Source organism: Gymnodraco acuticeps, unplaced genomic scaffold (genome assembly GCF_902827175.1).
Source record: "Gymnodraco acuticeps unplaced genomic scaffold, fGymAcu1.1, whole genome shotgun sequence".
NCBI classification, from domain to species: domain Eukaryota; kingdom Metazoa; phylum Chordata; class Actinopteri; order Perciformes; family Bathydraconidae; genus Gymnodraco; species Gymnodraco acuticeps.
The window spans coordinates 2,689,556-2,706,237 of record NW_022990440.1 but is presented as its reverse complement, the minus strand read 5'-3'; the positions used below and the strand labels follow the sequence as shown (position 1 = coordinate 2,706,237).

Here is a 16,682-nt window from a genome sequence, read left to right as displayed (position 1 = left end):
AAATGATTGGCCAAATATGTAAATTGAAATGTGCAACAGTTTGTTTCCTCAGATAGTGGTTAATGATTTCCAACCTTCTTCTTTCTGTCTCACGATCGATAACATACTTGTAAATAACCTCAGCTGCAGATGCGGGTTTACGTCATAGAAAACTTCAAATAAGTGCCTGATCATCAGCCATATGGAACCTCAAATCAAGCCAATGGCGTTGGATTCATTTTTTATCATAGCCTCGGCTCAGTGGGAGGGAAACCATACACCATATGATCAGCAATCCTACTTTGCGGTCTAACATCGGTGAGTAAGTGCACGGGGAGAGAAATTGAACAAAAAGAGAGACAGAAGAGGAGGGAGGGTGGATGTGTGTTATGCGGGAGGGATTGCCTACACACATACAGAGTGTGTGTGCAGACGTATGAGAGAGACAGAGTGGCGGGCGAGGGAAACAGAGGATATCAGATCCACATAGAGAGCTTCCTTTCACCAAAAACACTCCTCCACTGAAAATGGAACAACTGGATCGCAACGCGCCCCCGTATCCATGACCAAATAAGAGCGAGCGAGTGAGCACTTATTGTCTTTTATGTATCGCGCTGACCGGTCATCTTGTCATTTTACAAAAGACACGTTCATATTTTTTAGAGCATTTCCAAATAATTTTTTGTAGGTGTAGCACGTCGTTTCTGTGGATTATATGAAGGTGGTTGGATCTTGAAGACGGAGTGCGTCAAGTTAGCGCACGTATCCAACAAGTGGATGCATGAATTTGCTAGCAGCAGACTAAAAACGCAAACAGCCGATGTCTTGAAATCCTATAAATCTGTGTATCGGTTGAAAAGTAATAGACTAAAAACGTACGCTTATTAGCTCAGATTGTCAAAGGAGATGAATGTGTTAGCGCATAGTCTCAGCCTGAGGTAGTTTTTTTTGTATCTAGTGACTTTGTGTCAATACATTTTAAAGCAAATAATCAAACTGCAATGAGGTAAGACATTGTTTTTCTGCTCTCCAGTCATTGACCAAAAGCAAGATTTCGCTGCGGTATCCACCGTCTCCCACCTCACCCCTCTCCCCCATCCATGGACTCGCTTCTCCCTTCCCTCGGTGACCGTGGGGGGAAGTTGGGATCCTCTCTTTAGACATTTCTGTATGAGGAGGGCGCAGCTGGCACCTAAAGGTCGCAGTCATGCCGATGCACCCAGTCTCCTCCACGTTGATGTACCGGGGGATCTGCACCATCCCTGACCTCCTCGCCTACAGAGCCCCGCCGAACCTGCCCGAAGACGAGGTTGAAGGTGAGATGTTGTCTGTTCCCGTTTACCTGAGGGTTCGCACGGCTTGTGAATTGTGAATCCACAGCAGGCTCATGTAGTGACAGTGTATGTGGTGGGGCTCATTCAAACAGATCAGCACCTTGGGCAGCGCTCAGAAATCCAGATGTTCCCTCTTAAACAGACCATTTGCACATCTATGTTCACAATGTCCTGATCTTAATATATGAAACAGAGTGTTAAAATGAGTCACCCACTTTGATATCAAATATGTGTTTCAATTTCTCATTGATTGGACATATGGGTTCCTTCCAAAGGTCATATGCCCTCAAGGTGCATGTAGCTGATTTGGTTAATAATAGAAAGCCCCCATTCAACCTTTCTTGCCTTAAAGTATTGCTTCTTGAAAACAGCAGTGATGTATTGGCTGTAACTGGAAGCAGAAGCTCATAACAGGATATTTGGTTCAAGGAAGCTTGATTTTCCCATTGGGTCCGAACACAAATACTTGTTGATGGTCCAGAAAAGTTTGATAGTCCATTTTATCCAGTAAAATATTTGTATGATTCAAAAGAAGTTGTCTTAAAATGATCTTTCTCTTAATACACCTTCAGCATCTATAGGCACCGCAGTGTCACCTATATCATCAAAAAGAATCACCCTTAAACAAGCACAACAATTCTGAGACATGAGTTTGTTTACGCATCCTGAGAATAATCAGGCCTGCAGCACAGGGATGTGAACCTGCGACATCTGCACATTATCCTGCAGTGGCCCCGGGACACTGTTCAAGTCCCAAAGCAGGTGATATGACAGGTTATTGCACATTTGCAGTGTTTTGATTGCGGTGACACTGTAAAGTATCCCTGGTGAATGATCTGTTCACAGCACCTCTCATCCTTGGTACCGTAATAATGCACACATTGTCTGGGAATAAAACGCACTTTGACAGATTGCTCTACTTTGCTGGACAGATTCAGAGAGATCCATTTGCTCACGGCCTCAATGCATTTTGCACAATACCAGTTTCAGAACTAACTCAGCAGAGGAAACACCCAGAAGACAACAAGAAAGGGTGACCAATACACAAGGCTGTTTTTAAGTACGAATGTGCCTTTTGGTATTTTATTTCTCTATAGCTTTTTTTTCCGTTCTCTTTCTTTGGCAACAAACACACTGAGCCTGTGATGAAAGGGAAGTGTCAATATGTCAGTTCCAGAAGTGATCTTTACAGGATGTCATGCCCATGATTACAGCGTTGCATCACTCTGGCCCTTATTGTCAAACTTGATTTCCAGTGCACAGAGTCCATGACAGAAATATATTTTGCGCACAGCAGAAGCATTGACAAAAAGATGGATGTGTCCTATTTCCATAATTTGAAAAATTATTGATATAATATTGATGCTTTTGGTTGTTTGGAATGAGAAATGTCAGTTTCTTCTTCACTCTCCCACTTTAATTTACAGACAGCTTTGGGGTGAAATAAAGAGACAGCACTTCATTTTGACTTCAGTTAAGCCCCTGTCACACTGTCCCGAAATTGACACCAGAACGTAAGAGCTTGTGCCTCTTCGGGGGGTGCTAACATTTAAACATACACTTTATTCTTTACTTTCTCTGTCTTTATATGTAGATTAGAAGATATTACTTATCTCCGTCATGTTGTTTCCATAGCAACAACAACTTCCTGTCAACAGCGTAAACTCACCTTCAAAATAAAAGCATCTAAATAAAACAGGAAGTTAACCTAAATTACATTTAAGACATACAACTGCAACGAAAGTAACAAAAAAAATGTAATATCCTTTTCAGTTTCACAAAACACAAATTGGGTTATTTACATAATATGTTTACATGATTTTGTTGTGCAATAAATGCAATCTCGATGTCATCGTACTATAATACGATGGCATAACGATGGAGTGCGAGTGGTGGATCGGACGACGACGGTGTGTTGGCGTTGTTTGACAGCGGTGCGGTATGCTAATGGTAACACACGCCAAACATGCTAAATCATATCAGAAGGCATCACCCAGATTTGCCAATCACCGGAGCCCGGCAAAAGACCACAGCAGTTCAACAGCTGATCCCCGCTGTTTTTAAGAAGCCAATAGACAAGAAAGCCGAGAGATCAAAAGAAATAACGGAAGCTATTGGCATATATATTTCAACGGCAATGCGCCCTGGAAACACTTTCTTATTATTTATTTTGTAATATTTTCAAGACATTCATTTTAGTTTTACAGCTTATTGAACCTTTTTGTTTGACATCAGCCATTATGCTATAGATAACATGGCCATCTGAGTGTGTGGTACTGTTTGTGGTTTGTTTTTAACTGTGTAATACAGTTAATTATTCAAAATGTTAGAGTTCCTTATTTTTATACTGAAACTTGCACTACTGTTAAAAAATAAATAACAACAAACCTGGAATTATGCTTTTTCTTGTTGTACCGAACCCGTACCGAACCGTGACCCCCAAACCGAGGTAGGCCTACGTACCGAACCGTGAATTCTGTGAACCGTTACACCCCTACCACCGGCGGTCATACGATGGCTTAAGAGGCCCTCACGAATGGACCGATGTTGATACGATCAGGGCCGAATTTGAACATTTCCTTTATCGTGTGTCCATCTGGTGTCAATTTCGGGACAGTGTGACAGGGACTTTAGTCAAATCCGCTTGTGCCGCCTTGCTGCAGTCACTCTGGTGGAAAAAAGTGAGCTAGTGGGGCTTTGCAGCTCAACTAATATACAGTGGCAGTTTTGACTTGAGTAGAGATGAGATGCTTTGCGCAGAGAACAGGAAAGCCCGGGGTAATGCACAGTTAACAGCAGCGACAGAGGCTTTTTTCAGCTGTTGCAGGGCATTAGTGATCCTACTTGACGGATGTTTTACAAGTTGTGTAAGAGGTAAGAAATGAAAGGCAGAGGAGATTGAGTGTTGTTGTTGTCAAGAGTGTAACTGAGATTCACAGCTTTTCCTGCCATAAAGGAGACAATAGGAACAATTAATTTGGTTGATTACTGGCTCAAAATCAGAGACATAAAATACTTTGCTATCTGGCCAAGATTTGTGCTTTCAAAACAAAATGTTTTATCTTTTGGAAACACTCCTTCCTTTACCCTTATCTTATTTTCAGCTGCTCAAAGATGGAGGACAGCGAGCAGCTGGGATCATAACGCATTTCCTCCCAAGCATTGCATAATACATTCAGTTTTGGTTTTTTTGGACTTCAGATTAAGAAAATGTTACTCTGTCCCTTTAGGAGCTCCATTTAGATTATTTTATAAGCTTCATACTTAAGGATATTCTAATTTATTTCTTATGAAGAGGCTCTTAAACTAAGTGTGTCCAAAGTGAGTAAGCCTGCAATACTTTTGCTCTGGGTCAGCTGTAAAACGTAATTAAATATCATATTAATATGCTCCATGATGTTGATAGTGAAGCAGCATTGCCGCAGTAATCCCAAATGATTCTTTAGGATTTTAGAGTTGTTGGAGTTTTATAGCAGAGCGGTCTAATAGGGAGATGAAACATTGCAATATAGGATAACAAAATATATCCTTCTTTGTGTTTGAATGACTTCTAACCCAAACAAATTGTAATCATTTTTAGTGCATATCATTAAGAATCAAACATAAATATTTCCTAATTGAATGTACCAGCAATGCTTTCAGATCTTTTCCACACAAATGTGTAAGCCCTGTAGGCAGTAAAGCGAACCACTTTAAACTTTTTTTTTTATAAGGTCAGAAAATAACATTTAAAGAGGGGAAATGTTGCAACTATTAGTTTTTAGTTGTGCACAGACATCAGTGTACTCAGTGGCATTTTTATATGTACAAAAGTGGTGGGGCACAAAAAACTTAGATGTCTATAAGCTTCTGCAGTGAGGTTCATGGCTGGTGAGGCACTGGCACTGACTCTTCAGGTTTACAAATATTATATTTTGACCTAAATCAAAATATAATATTATTTTCAAAAGCTTTTTTTGTCTGATGCTTCAATTAATTTTAAACAGACAGTTCAACAAAAGGATACCCAAAAAATGTAATTTTATCATTTAAATATTGAATTGTTCTCTCTTAGTAAGATCCCATTTTCAATAAAATTGCAGTCTTACCTTGACTTGAAGATGAAGTCCATTTGCCTATCCTTCTGGACAAAAATCTCTATTACTTTTTTGTAAAAGTCCTCCTTATGTTCTTGTAGTTTCAAAAGTCTATCATAAATCTAATCTAATCAATAGATTTATGATTCGAAAATTATAAAAGTAGGGTAGACATGTGGATATTATCCGGCTGAACAAAACCAATTTCCTGGATACTGTAAATGTCAATAAGTTCACACTTGTTATTTGCATTCATCAATCTCAAGTGACTGTGGACGGGATTTAGTCTGCAGTGACGTTTGACTGCTGTAGCGCCAGTCCGTGTCTCGTCGTCGCTCGCATCTCTTGAGAGACGGACAAAAATTGCCTGGGAGTCTGAAGTGTCACATACATCAGCTCAGCCGTCAGGGAGACAGGGCTTTGTCACCAAATGAAATTGCACATTAGTGAATATGTGTGTGTGAGTGCAGGTATAGCGACAGAAGGCTCAAGCCTTATTGGCACACATAGCCAAGGACTTGATTTTCAATTACTGCCTTTGGACAGCCCAGGGATTAGACCAATGGCACCATACTTTGCGACTCTGAGAAGACTGTCGAAGCTATAATTGGAACAAAATGCTGTTTTTCTGATGCCTTTTAAGCCTGTGTGTGTGTGTGTGTGTGTGTGTGTGTGTGTGTGTGTGTGTGTGTGTGTGTGTGTGTGTGTGTGTGTGTGTGTGTGTGTGTGTGTGTGTGCCTGCACAAGTACCTGAATATTCGGCAATGCGAGCATAAATTGACCACATATTCTCCATTTCCCCTCCTACACAGAGGGACGGAAAAAAACGTTTTTCATATTACAGGAGCTTAATATAGTTTAGACCTCCTCCACCAATAACACACACACACACACACACACACACACACACACACACACACACACACACACACACACACACACACACACACACACACACACACACACACACACACACACACACACACACACACACACACACACACACACACACACACACACACACACACACACACACACAAACACACACACACTGCAGCTGGAATTAGGTGGGAAGCCCATTTCCACAATGCCTAACAACAGCCATATTGGAGGCAGCTTCAGAATGGTCCCAGGGATGAGCCTAAAGCATTTGTAAAGGGTCCCAGAGTGAAGCTTGTGTAATCAGACTACAGAAGTTTCCTGTACACACAAAGCAGAAGATAAGGCTGGAGCAGAATGTTTGCAACAAGGTTGTGATCACTGCGTTTTGTGTATCATTTTGTTTAAAATCTGCTGTGGCTTGTAGAGAAGCCCAGGAAGTATGAGGCATATTCCTGTCTTTTGTTGATTTTCTATGTCTCAATAGGAATACTTTGAATACACCTCACCTCAAGCCAAAACCACTTTTATTCATCATGTATTCATTTGGAACCTAGTGTGAACACAGCATTTCTTTAATGAACAGTCAAAAAATGACATTACGGATGAATGAATCCATTTGACATTCATGATCAAACTGCAAGAAAAGCCGAAAAAAAAGGATAGTTTGCCTGCTGTTTAATAATTGAATGTTATGCCTGAAAACATGAATGTACAGTATAAGGTCGTAATAGGAGCCTCACATATATTAAATAATTACTAAAACTAAATACCATTGCAATCTAAAAGCTTGTATTTTATGTTATTGTCAATAAAAACATAGTTATTTAAATTATGTAGAAGACAACCTCACATATGGAACCTTGTTTCTGCAGATCAGATGTTTTAATCTAAATGTCAATACATCAAATTTAAAGTTGCATATATATCAATGCTAGTTATGTTTCCCTCTCTCAGTTCCAATTCTAGTGTGTTTGGATGGGCCTGAGAGCTTTCTCTAAATCATTGTCAAGGAAACAAAGTGTTTCCCAAGCCACTGTCACTGAGCTCCAGCAGGGACAAATCTCTCAAGGAGCATTATAAATAGTTGAGTAACTGTCTTTGATATTTAGAATCAACTGCGCCCACAAAGTGATCGCTCCATTTGTTAATGCTCGTGGTGAAGGGGCTTCTTTTTTCTTCTTGTCTCCAGATCAAACACATATTGAGTTGTTACCCAGAGAGACAGGACGCTGAGATGTTACAAACAGGAAGTGATTGGAATAATACCCTCTTTCATTTGCTTTGTGATATAAGCAATGGCGGCAGGGTCGGCGTCATGGGGGGTCATTCGCGGGCCATGCCCCCCCAAATGAGTCACTGTGCCCCCCCAACGAGCCTTATTGCCAATTTGCCGTTTAAAAAAAAAAATTCATATAAGTTAAAACGTTTCCACCAAACGTTTTTTGTGTGAAATACATCAGAAATAAAGAATACACATTTGTATTCTTTATTTATTCTTTATATGAAACACAGCCTGAGGTGTGCTCACTGCTGCTCTCTGATTGGTGTGTTGCTTGACCAATGACCCCGACTTTTGTTTTGTTATCATTACGTGGCTGTGTGTTTAGATGAAAGCCCAGTGGCGATCTGTCCATCTGTTATACTGATTATACAGTAAAGCCATCGAAAATAATATGATATACAGTACAGTACAAGTACATGGGTCTCTGTGTTTCATTCAAGCTCGGCTCTCTGTGTGTGGCACGAGCGCATTTTGTCAGTGCGCGAGCGGTAACGTGAAATATTGTTGTTAGCATCTGGTTAGCTAGCTATGCTAACGGATATAAAGAACTGTTTCTACACCAAGGTGGAGGAGAGTCCTCTCCTGTCAGACTGAGAGGATCTTATAACATCAGCTCAGTGGGGTAAGGACTCTCAGTGTTTAGATAGTTCACTTTAGTGTAAGTTATCTCAGTGGGTCTCAAACGGTTTGGTCACCATTTATGTAAACAAGTATTTGCGAGGAATAGGCTACCTTTATATGATCATTATAGTTATTAAAGAATAAGAGAATAAATGAAAAACGGGTATGAAATACTATAGGACAATAACACAAGAATACCATTTAAAAGGGGAGTGATTAGTAAAATATCCATAAAGAAAAAGTAAATCTGTTTACAGTTGTGTTTCATATGGATGTTGAGAGATGTATCCATAGATCTCTTCATGTTGCTCTCAAAGTGCACCAGATTGATGCTTTCAACTTCAATATTTTAAAAATAATCTTCCCGGGGGAGCATGCCCCCAGACCCTCCTAGAGGAGGTTAGGTCCACCCCCCACCTAAAACATGTTCACATGGATAGGATACTAAATACATTTGCACACTTTTCATATGGTGGCCTATCCATATGTTTCTGTTTTGGTGATCGTGCCACAACCGTGCATGTATGTGGTGTTTGTGTGTTGGTTGTTGACGGCAGTGTGTGCCCCCCCTTGGTAAATGATTGCCCCCCCCCATTTGATTTGTTCTAGAGCCGACCCTAAATGGCAGGAAGGTCTGCCTTGTCATTACTGAATAATAGACTATAGGCTGGCACCATGTTTACTCTATTTCATTCCTTTCAGTGACAATTGCAGGGTTTGTAGTGGAGATGGGTGTCCTAGTGTCGCTGAGAGAAACGATGACTTCTTCCTGCTTTTTGTAATTTAAGCGGCATTGGCATTGTCACATGTTGTATCTCCAGTGACAGTGCAGGTTTGGTATCCTGAGCCTATGAAAAACCTCCATTTACAAAACACATGTATGCAAATTAGCATGCCAATCAATCCACCAAAGGACTAATTGAGCAAATGGGGTTAGATTAGGGGTGTCCAAACTGAAAAATATACGATGGGCTGGGCCACTCACTAGAGGTTTACTGCCTCATCAGTTAAGTTATAAGTTAGCAAAATCAATCAAATGTAGTCCAATTATGCTTGTTACTTTAATATGCTTTAAGAATAATCTATCACAGCTCTCCATAGGGTTTCATTCATTTTGTTAGCAACTCATTCTCATTCTTCCTCAGATTGCTTATAATAATAACAAATAGGAAGAGTATATTTCAAGCTTGTTATACAAATAAGGTATTGGGCTTTTTTCTTATCAACTTAGATTGGTAAAAAAGAAATTTCGACTTTAATTGACTGAATTTATTGAAAAATGAGCTTATTTACACATGCAAACTACTGTGTAATATATGTTTAAATGTCTATTTAAGTATAATAATAATAATACAGGACAAGCACAAGTTTCATTTGTGGGCCATATTCCATTATGCTTTTTGAATCGGCTGAGGGCCGATTCAAAATGGCCGGCGGGCCGCATTTGGCCCCCGGGCCATAGTTTGGACACCCCTGGGTTAGATCATTTGTCACCAGAACATGCAGACCTCCTAAACGAATGATACATGTAGTTTATATGCCTGGCAAATAGCTTAAGTCCAAAGTATGTCAAAGAAAAATAAACTTGTTTGGGGCAGGAATGTGAGGTTTGATAGTAAACCTTGAAGAAACAACCAGTAACTCTCACATAGGCGACGTTTGGATTGGTGACACTCTGAAAGTCAGTTCTCCTGGCTTGTGGACTGGATTCATTTGGGTGGGCTTTTCCCTTGAGTCGTAAATATGCCTTTAAGAATATTTTCACGAGATATTCCAACTTCCACTCTGCATTGTGTTTTGGAAAGTAGTGCGCTGTCTGTAGTAAAACATTTAACATGCTATCGGGGCAACATTTTTAAGTCGCTCCCTTGGCAGAGTTTTGCGACTTTGCAAATCACTTTGACTGACAGCTTCCCAAAAAATCACTAACACCACCGCGTTCCTAATGGCATAAATTGCCTGTGAGGAGATCTTGATGTTTCTGCTCGACTCCTACTGTAGCTGCAGTAGAAAACATTGACTCATTCGTTCGCCCTGAGGTGGAGGGTTGACTTCCATTCCTTTGGAAATACTTACATGAATACAAATGAAGATATTTAAAGATACCGGCATCTGCTTGGCAAGACAGAAATTATGCACATAACGTATTGCTGGTGCAGAATCAGGGGGCGTTGTGGGGGTGAACTTCCAAGGGGTCAACTGCGACCATTTTAAAACATATGCTGCTAAGATGGTTTGGAGATGCTGGCTCATTTTCACAAATGTGGAGTGTGCAAACGATCCAGATGTGTAAAAAAAACACTTATTTGTATCTTCTTTTAACTTCAGCTATTGACAGCCATTAAAACGGCTCTCTCCCAGGAATCCAAAAGTTAAATGATTGTTGTCTTCCAAAACATCCCACCTTATTTTACTCTTAAATTGGATCCCCTAAACAAGCAGTTGGTTTCGTCTCGCATAGGTGAGAGCTTTTCCTTTCCTCCTACAGAAAAAGAGATACGTTTTCAATCAAAGGACTCTCTCTCTGAAATACAATTCAAACAATATAGTGATTTCCAATTCCATTACTTTTTCAATTCCTCAATTTCAAATCCTTTTTGACAGTACAATTCTAGCAACATCAGTTCATAACTCAGACGGCTTGTGTTTGTGATTAAAAACAGAAAGAAGGAGATGCGTTATCAACAGCACTGACTGCTGTAATAGTTAACTTACTCTAATGTTACATCTAAAGCCTGCAACATATTCAGAATTTGACCTCAGGGCTGTTCGATTTGTGACTTATTTTTTACTATTAAAACACTGAAGCAGGGTCGTGACTTAATGTTGCATGTACTGTATGTGGAGGGAAGGTGACGGATCTGTAGAGAAATATCCGTTTGAGTGCCTGAACAGCTTCAGGGGCTTTCCTGAAAATCATTATGAAACACAGAAGGAATAACAGGAACACAATCAATACAGGAAGAATACATTCATCCATTTTGGAAAAGGATGTGGTTCGTGACATAACAAATATGTTTTCTGGGGACATCTTTCGTATAGAATAGGGCAGAGAATAATAATTCCCACTTTGTACATCTTCTCGTCACTCCCCTCAATCCTGAACTGCACTCGCTGTACCTGCATGATGGAGAGTCTTCTTACGCAGTCTTGCTAAACAGACATAAAAGCAGCAATGTATTTCAAAATGGCACCCTCTGTTATATCACTAGACGGAGGTATATGAAAAAAACTCTACTTGACATGGATGGTGATGAGTGTGAGCAGAAATTGTCCATTTCTTAGAGGGGGAACTGACCCAGCACCACAGCTGGTGAGCCACAGGTTGAATCTATCCAGTGAAACTGCTTATGTAAGGTTTAAATAAGGATTTTCGTTTTTTGCAAATGTTGTGCATTTTGTGATTATATGTTTTGCTAAACTTAATAACAACTGAAATAATTATGCTAATTTCCAGGTTTCATACTTGTTTTGTTGTGCCTATACTGGGACATGTTTATATGATTAAATGTTCAAAAAGCTCTTTATTTTTCTCATACTGCCTGTGCTGCAGCACCTCTTTTCACCCTAAGGCTTCTCAATACTCAAATTTCCCCTCCTCGACTCCCCTCCTCGGTTCCCCTCCTCGAGACTTAGACCCGCCCACAGGAGATGCGAGCGGAGGACCGAGGAGGGGAACCGAGGAGAGAGGAGGGGAAGCAGCAGACGTTTAAAGAAATGAGAACTCCTCTCCTCTGAGCGGTCATATTAAAGCGACGTCCGTTCATTATTACGTGGCAACAGCTGCATCAGCTGTCGAGTGTTTTGTCATAGCGCTGTATTTTATAATCTCTGTTAGATCAGCTGAACATTGTTCCCCCACATATTTACTTTGAATTCATTGAGAGTGCGGTATACCGTATAATGAGACAATAACAGGCACAGATGCGGACACACACACACAAATATATTTATATAAATATATACAATTTAAAGTATGAGAGCTCAGCACTCTCATAATAACGTAACACAATCAGAGACTGGATATATCCCCCCCTCTCTTTGGTCGCTGAAATGGGGAATTTAAATTACGGGCCAAAAGTTGTATTTACAAGTATTAACTTGTAATAATAATAAGCCACTTACAATTTTCCGTGAGATCAGGTAGCAGATATAAGATGGAAGTTTCCCTAACATACAAAGCCATGTTAGGGAAACTTCCATCTTATATCTGCTCCCTGATCTCACGGAGAATTGTAAGTGGCTACTGCCTGAGATCGCATGCTGTGGTTTTATTAAATGTGCCAACTGCTAGGACTGTCTTAGGGAAGACAGCTTTTAGATGTGCAGCTCCTCTGTCTTGGAATAGTCTGCAATTGAAATGGAAACTGAGCAATCTGGTGCCACTAAATGTTTTTAAAGCTCGGTTGGATGCTACTCAATCGGAAGCTATTGGTACCTGTTTATGTGGATAATTATGTAAATGATGCTGTATGATGTCCTTTTGTTGTTCTATTTATGTTTTTATGTTTCATGTGGAACTACTTGAGCAGGTCTCCCTTGAAAAAGAGATCAATGATCTCAATGGGATTTATCTGTATAAATAAAGATTTGAAATTAAATTAAATTAAAAGTAGCCTAAGCAGAGGACACCAAACCAACTGAGACCCGTCTGTCCGCCGCATCTACGCACTGTACAACACACACCTACATACTGTACCACAAACACACATACACACTGCCTACAACACACACTTACAGCTCCTAAAGCATAATCAGGCTACAGCCGTTGTGTATTTTATTATGTGAAGCACTAAATGGTCTTAGAAAAATATCGACTCTTTGTACTACAGCAAATAAAGAGAGTAATGTAGGCCTGTTATACTGAGTGATATTGTACACTGCTCTGCTTTCTGCACGGACCTCACAGCTGTTCTCACTGTAAACATCGCAATGCGATGAAAGCAGTTTCTAAAATAATATCCAGAGGATGCATGCAGAGCTGTCATTGGCTGAGATAAGTCCGGCCGTGCGTCACGCCTTCACCGTTCCCGGAAATGCATCCGCGGAGGAGCCGTGGAGGAACCATCAGTGTATCCTCGGCTATAGCTCCTCCAGAGAGCCTCCTCGACGCTCGATCCTCGGTCCTCGGTGTGCATTTAGAGAAATGAGACGTCCTTCAAAATGGAGCGCTGAAATTCATTTCCGGGTCACTACCGGAGGACCGAGGACCGAGGAGTCGAGGAGGGGAAATTTGAGTATTGAGAAGCCTCTATTGTCTGAAACCAGAGCCCAGTCTGCTCTGATTGGTTAGCTGGCCGGCTCTGTTATGATTGCTCAACCGCTGGGAGGTGGCCCGCCCCTTAGCAAATCAGGTACAATGTGTTTGAGCTCTAGCCAATATAAGCGCTAGTGTTACGTAGTGGCGTCACACAGGCATAATAGGGCCCCTTTAAGTATCTTGTTTCTCCCTATAGAAGCCGCTACAGTAAGTAGATTTTTAGTGAAACTGTATTATTTTTTAGGAAATGTTTTTATCTTTCCATCTGATGTCCCAATACTGCCCTGCCTTAATTGATTTAAAGTGTTTCCTTATAAAAACCAAAGCTTTACTTGTTGCTAAAGCCAGGCACATGTTTTGTCCTTGTTTCTAGTCTTTTTTGCTAAGCTAAGTGGCGTTAGCTATATAAGATGGAGAGAGAGAGGAGTCAATCTTCTAATTTGACTCTTTGCAAGTACATTACCAACATGTCAAACTGTTGCCTTAATATGAAAACTGAAGTAATATGAACGATATGAAATGGGAAATCTGCAATAACGTGGACTTTCGCGTTTTCTCTTGGGGTTTCAATAATATCCCCTGAATGTACCTTCTCTGACGTCCATACTTCACCAACAACCACAGTCTTATATGAATTCTCAGTTAATCAGTTACTGTAATCTGGCATGACATTTATTGTTGCCAGGTTTGGTTTTGATGGAACACGTGGTGCAGAATAGCCGAGAATATCATGAAGTGCTGTAATTACGTCTGTCGAGTAGGTTAAAGTTAAGTCATTTATTCCCATTTTGATCGATTGCCATTGAAGAGTGGACCCAGCAGACTTTATTACCTGTGAAATTAACTGTGATGAGTTCTGGATGGTGGATTGCTTTTTCCCCACGATAATATGTCCTCCCTTTGATGAACAATGCTGCAAAGTCTATACCAGAGAATAACAAAATCCAGCGGTGGAAAAAAGTAATATGTGAGCAGGTGCGTAGCGTTAACGTGGTGGAACTGATGAGGGAGCGTATTGCAGAGTGGAGGCTTTTGAGTGTTCGCTTGTGACCTTTGTTTGAGGTGCTTCTTTTGCCTTGTGGATATTGGCCTCGGCTCAGCTTGGTATCTGCTGTGATGATGAGAACTTTGAAAACATAAGAGCGAGGGAGGGAAAAAAATGGAGACGGATCAATGATTCTGCCTCTGAAAATAAAATCCAGAATAAAGCAACAGAGATGGGCTATCATTTCATGGCCTTTCGCTGACTGCAATCGTTCAAGGTCAAGTGGGGTTTAAGAAGTTGGCCAGAGGATTTTTTCTTATTAAGCTTGAAGCACCTCGACCTTCCCAACTTATTTTCTCTCTGTTTCTCCCATTTTTTCCCTGTGGTCGTGTCAGAGTTTCAGTGGCGAGGTTTACTGTCGCACTTCAAATTTCGTAATGCGAGACGTTTCTAGTCAAACCCAGACATGGGATTTCCTTTAAGACACAGACGACACCATGCCATATACCCCTCTTTAATACTCCAGAGCCTTATTAGATGCCTGTTATGGTAATATTAAAATCTTCCGGTTGCCCAAGTCGGCCCATATCCAACTAAAGATAGATTAAGGTTGCTATGGGTGTTTAAAAATAGTCGCCGGCAGTTCACACAAACACACGCAGCAAAGCAATGTTTTTCTCACACTGATAAGGTCTTACATAAAGAGTGGGTGTGCTGCAATTACCGATCCAAAGCAGCCTTAAGCAGATACAGGTCTAACTGAGGCAAAGAAGATTTATAGCTCTGAAAAACAAGCCCCGGATTACATTCACGGACACTTCACTGCTACAATGGCTCAGGCATTACCCTGTTCTGCTCAAAGTGCATTGCGTGTAATTAGCAAACGTTTCCACTGATGCTAATTTTACCCTGAAAAGGTGTAAAGCTTGGCTTCAGGCATGCCTCGAAGTAAACATTTCCCATTTGGCACGTTTCTGTTCTGTTAGACAGAACAGTTAAATCCACCTTTTTTTGGATCATCGCTCTTTGAATTAATAATACAGAGAAAAAAAAACGAAATAAAAACACCACATTAAAAGTGGATGTATAATGCCCTTTGTCATTGATACTTGACACGTCATGAATCCAAACATTTTCTATTTGTCTGATTCCTGGCTCTGTCTGGGTACAGTACACAGACTGCTTCACGTCTCTGTGCTTCAGAGAGAATCTAGTGCACTTCATTGATAAACAACAGTGTTCGGGGAGAGCACCTTTTCTCTTGTGGGAGTTCAGCTTCAGATGCTTGGCTCACAACTCTAACATGGGCTTTTCACCCTCTGTAAGATCACACCGCAGGGGACCGCATAGCAACGCATCTTTGAAGGCCAACAAGCACCTCTCTACATCAAAGCAAACACCACATGCTGTCAACACAAATATTCACATCCCCACAGTAGAGCCATGGTCTCAGAGACAGAAGAAAAGATGCAACAACAGACACTTCTTAAAATTAAATACAAGTGGTATATATAGGGAGGCCAGAGGCATTATTAAAAACTTCAGGAATGAAGGAAAACAAATGAAATGGTGACACTGATTTCAGTCCTTGTTGGAAGTCGGAGAAGCAAAGGAAGATGGCACAGTTGGAGCTCCTGTATCCTCACATCTCCACTGTCCATGCTGCAGTGCCAGTAAGGATCCTTCTGACTGGAGGTGGCTGTTTATAACACAGACAAACTATACAACTGTTACAAAGAGGCTGAAATTACAAACAAAAGTTGGTAAATTACTCTTACAGGAGCTTATGTATTAATTACAGTTCAATAGGTTGTGTGCACACAGATTGCTTCAATAATAGCAACTAGTTTCCATTTAGCAACATATTGATCATTTTACAGATCAATTATCACATCTAAACTGGTTCTATTAACTCAGGGTTTTTCACACTTCTAAGAATACCTTGTAGTTTTTCTGTTTTGGTTTAGTCTCACGGCTCTCATCAACCCAGTTTTCAGCCACAGCAGCTGGTTGAAGCAAAAAACTCATTGCTATCGTAAAAGCACCAAATGACATTTTAGACAAAGTTAGCAACTAGCTTGACAACTTAGTGGAGCATTTTACAGGTGAGATTGAATATTAGACATGCCGCCAAAACACAACTCCAAATGAAGTGCAGTGATGTTCCTTGGATGTTTAATAGGCAAATAATTGCCAACGTTTTCCTGATAAAGACTTAAGGTCATAAAATGTTTTAAGAATGTCAACTGTAAAAAACAAACTA

At 40.5% G+C, this 16,682-nt stretch overlaps 1 protein-coding gene across 3 annotated transcripts in view; it reads left to right on the top strand.

Annotated features, from left to right (window-relative positions):
* Window positions 1-249: 249 nt before the first annotated feature.
* LOC117552000 (calcium-binding protein 7) overlaps window positions 250-16,682 on the top strand; it is a 30,447-nt gene continuing 14,014 nt past the window's right edge. The window contains exons 1-2 of one of the 3 annotated variants that reach the window (XM_034225147.1): window positions 250-297; window positions 1,013-1,295. In XM_034225147.1, coding sequence (XP_034081038.1) covers window positions 1,187-1,295 — 109 coding nt within the window. In that variant the 5' untranslated portion in view covers window positions 250-297; window positions 1,013-1,186. Of the gene's footprint in view, window positions 298-410; window positions 918-1,012; window positions 1,296-16,682 lie in introns of those variants that run through there. The other 2 variants (XM_034225146.1, XM_034225145.1) reach the window with 2 other exon arrangements.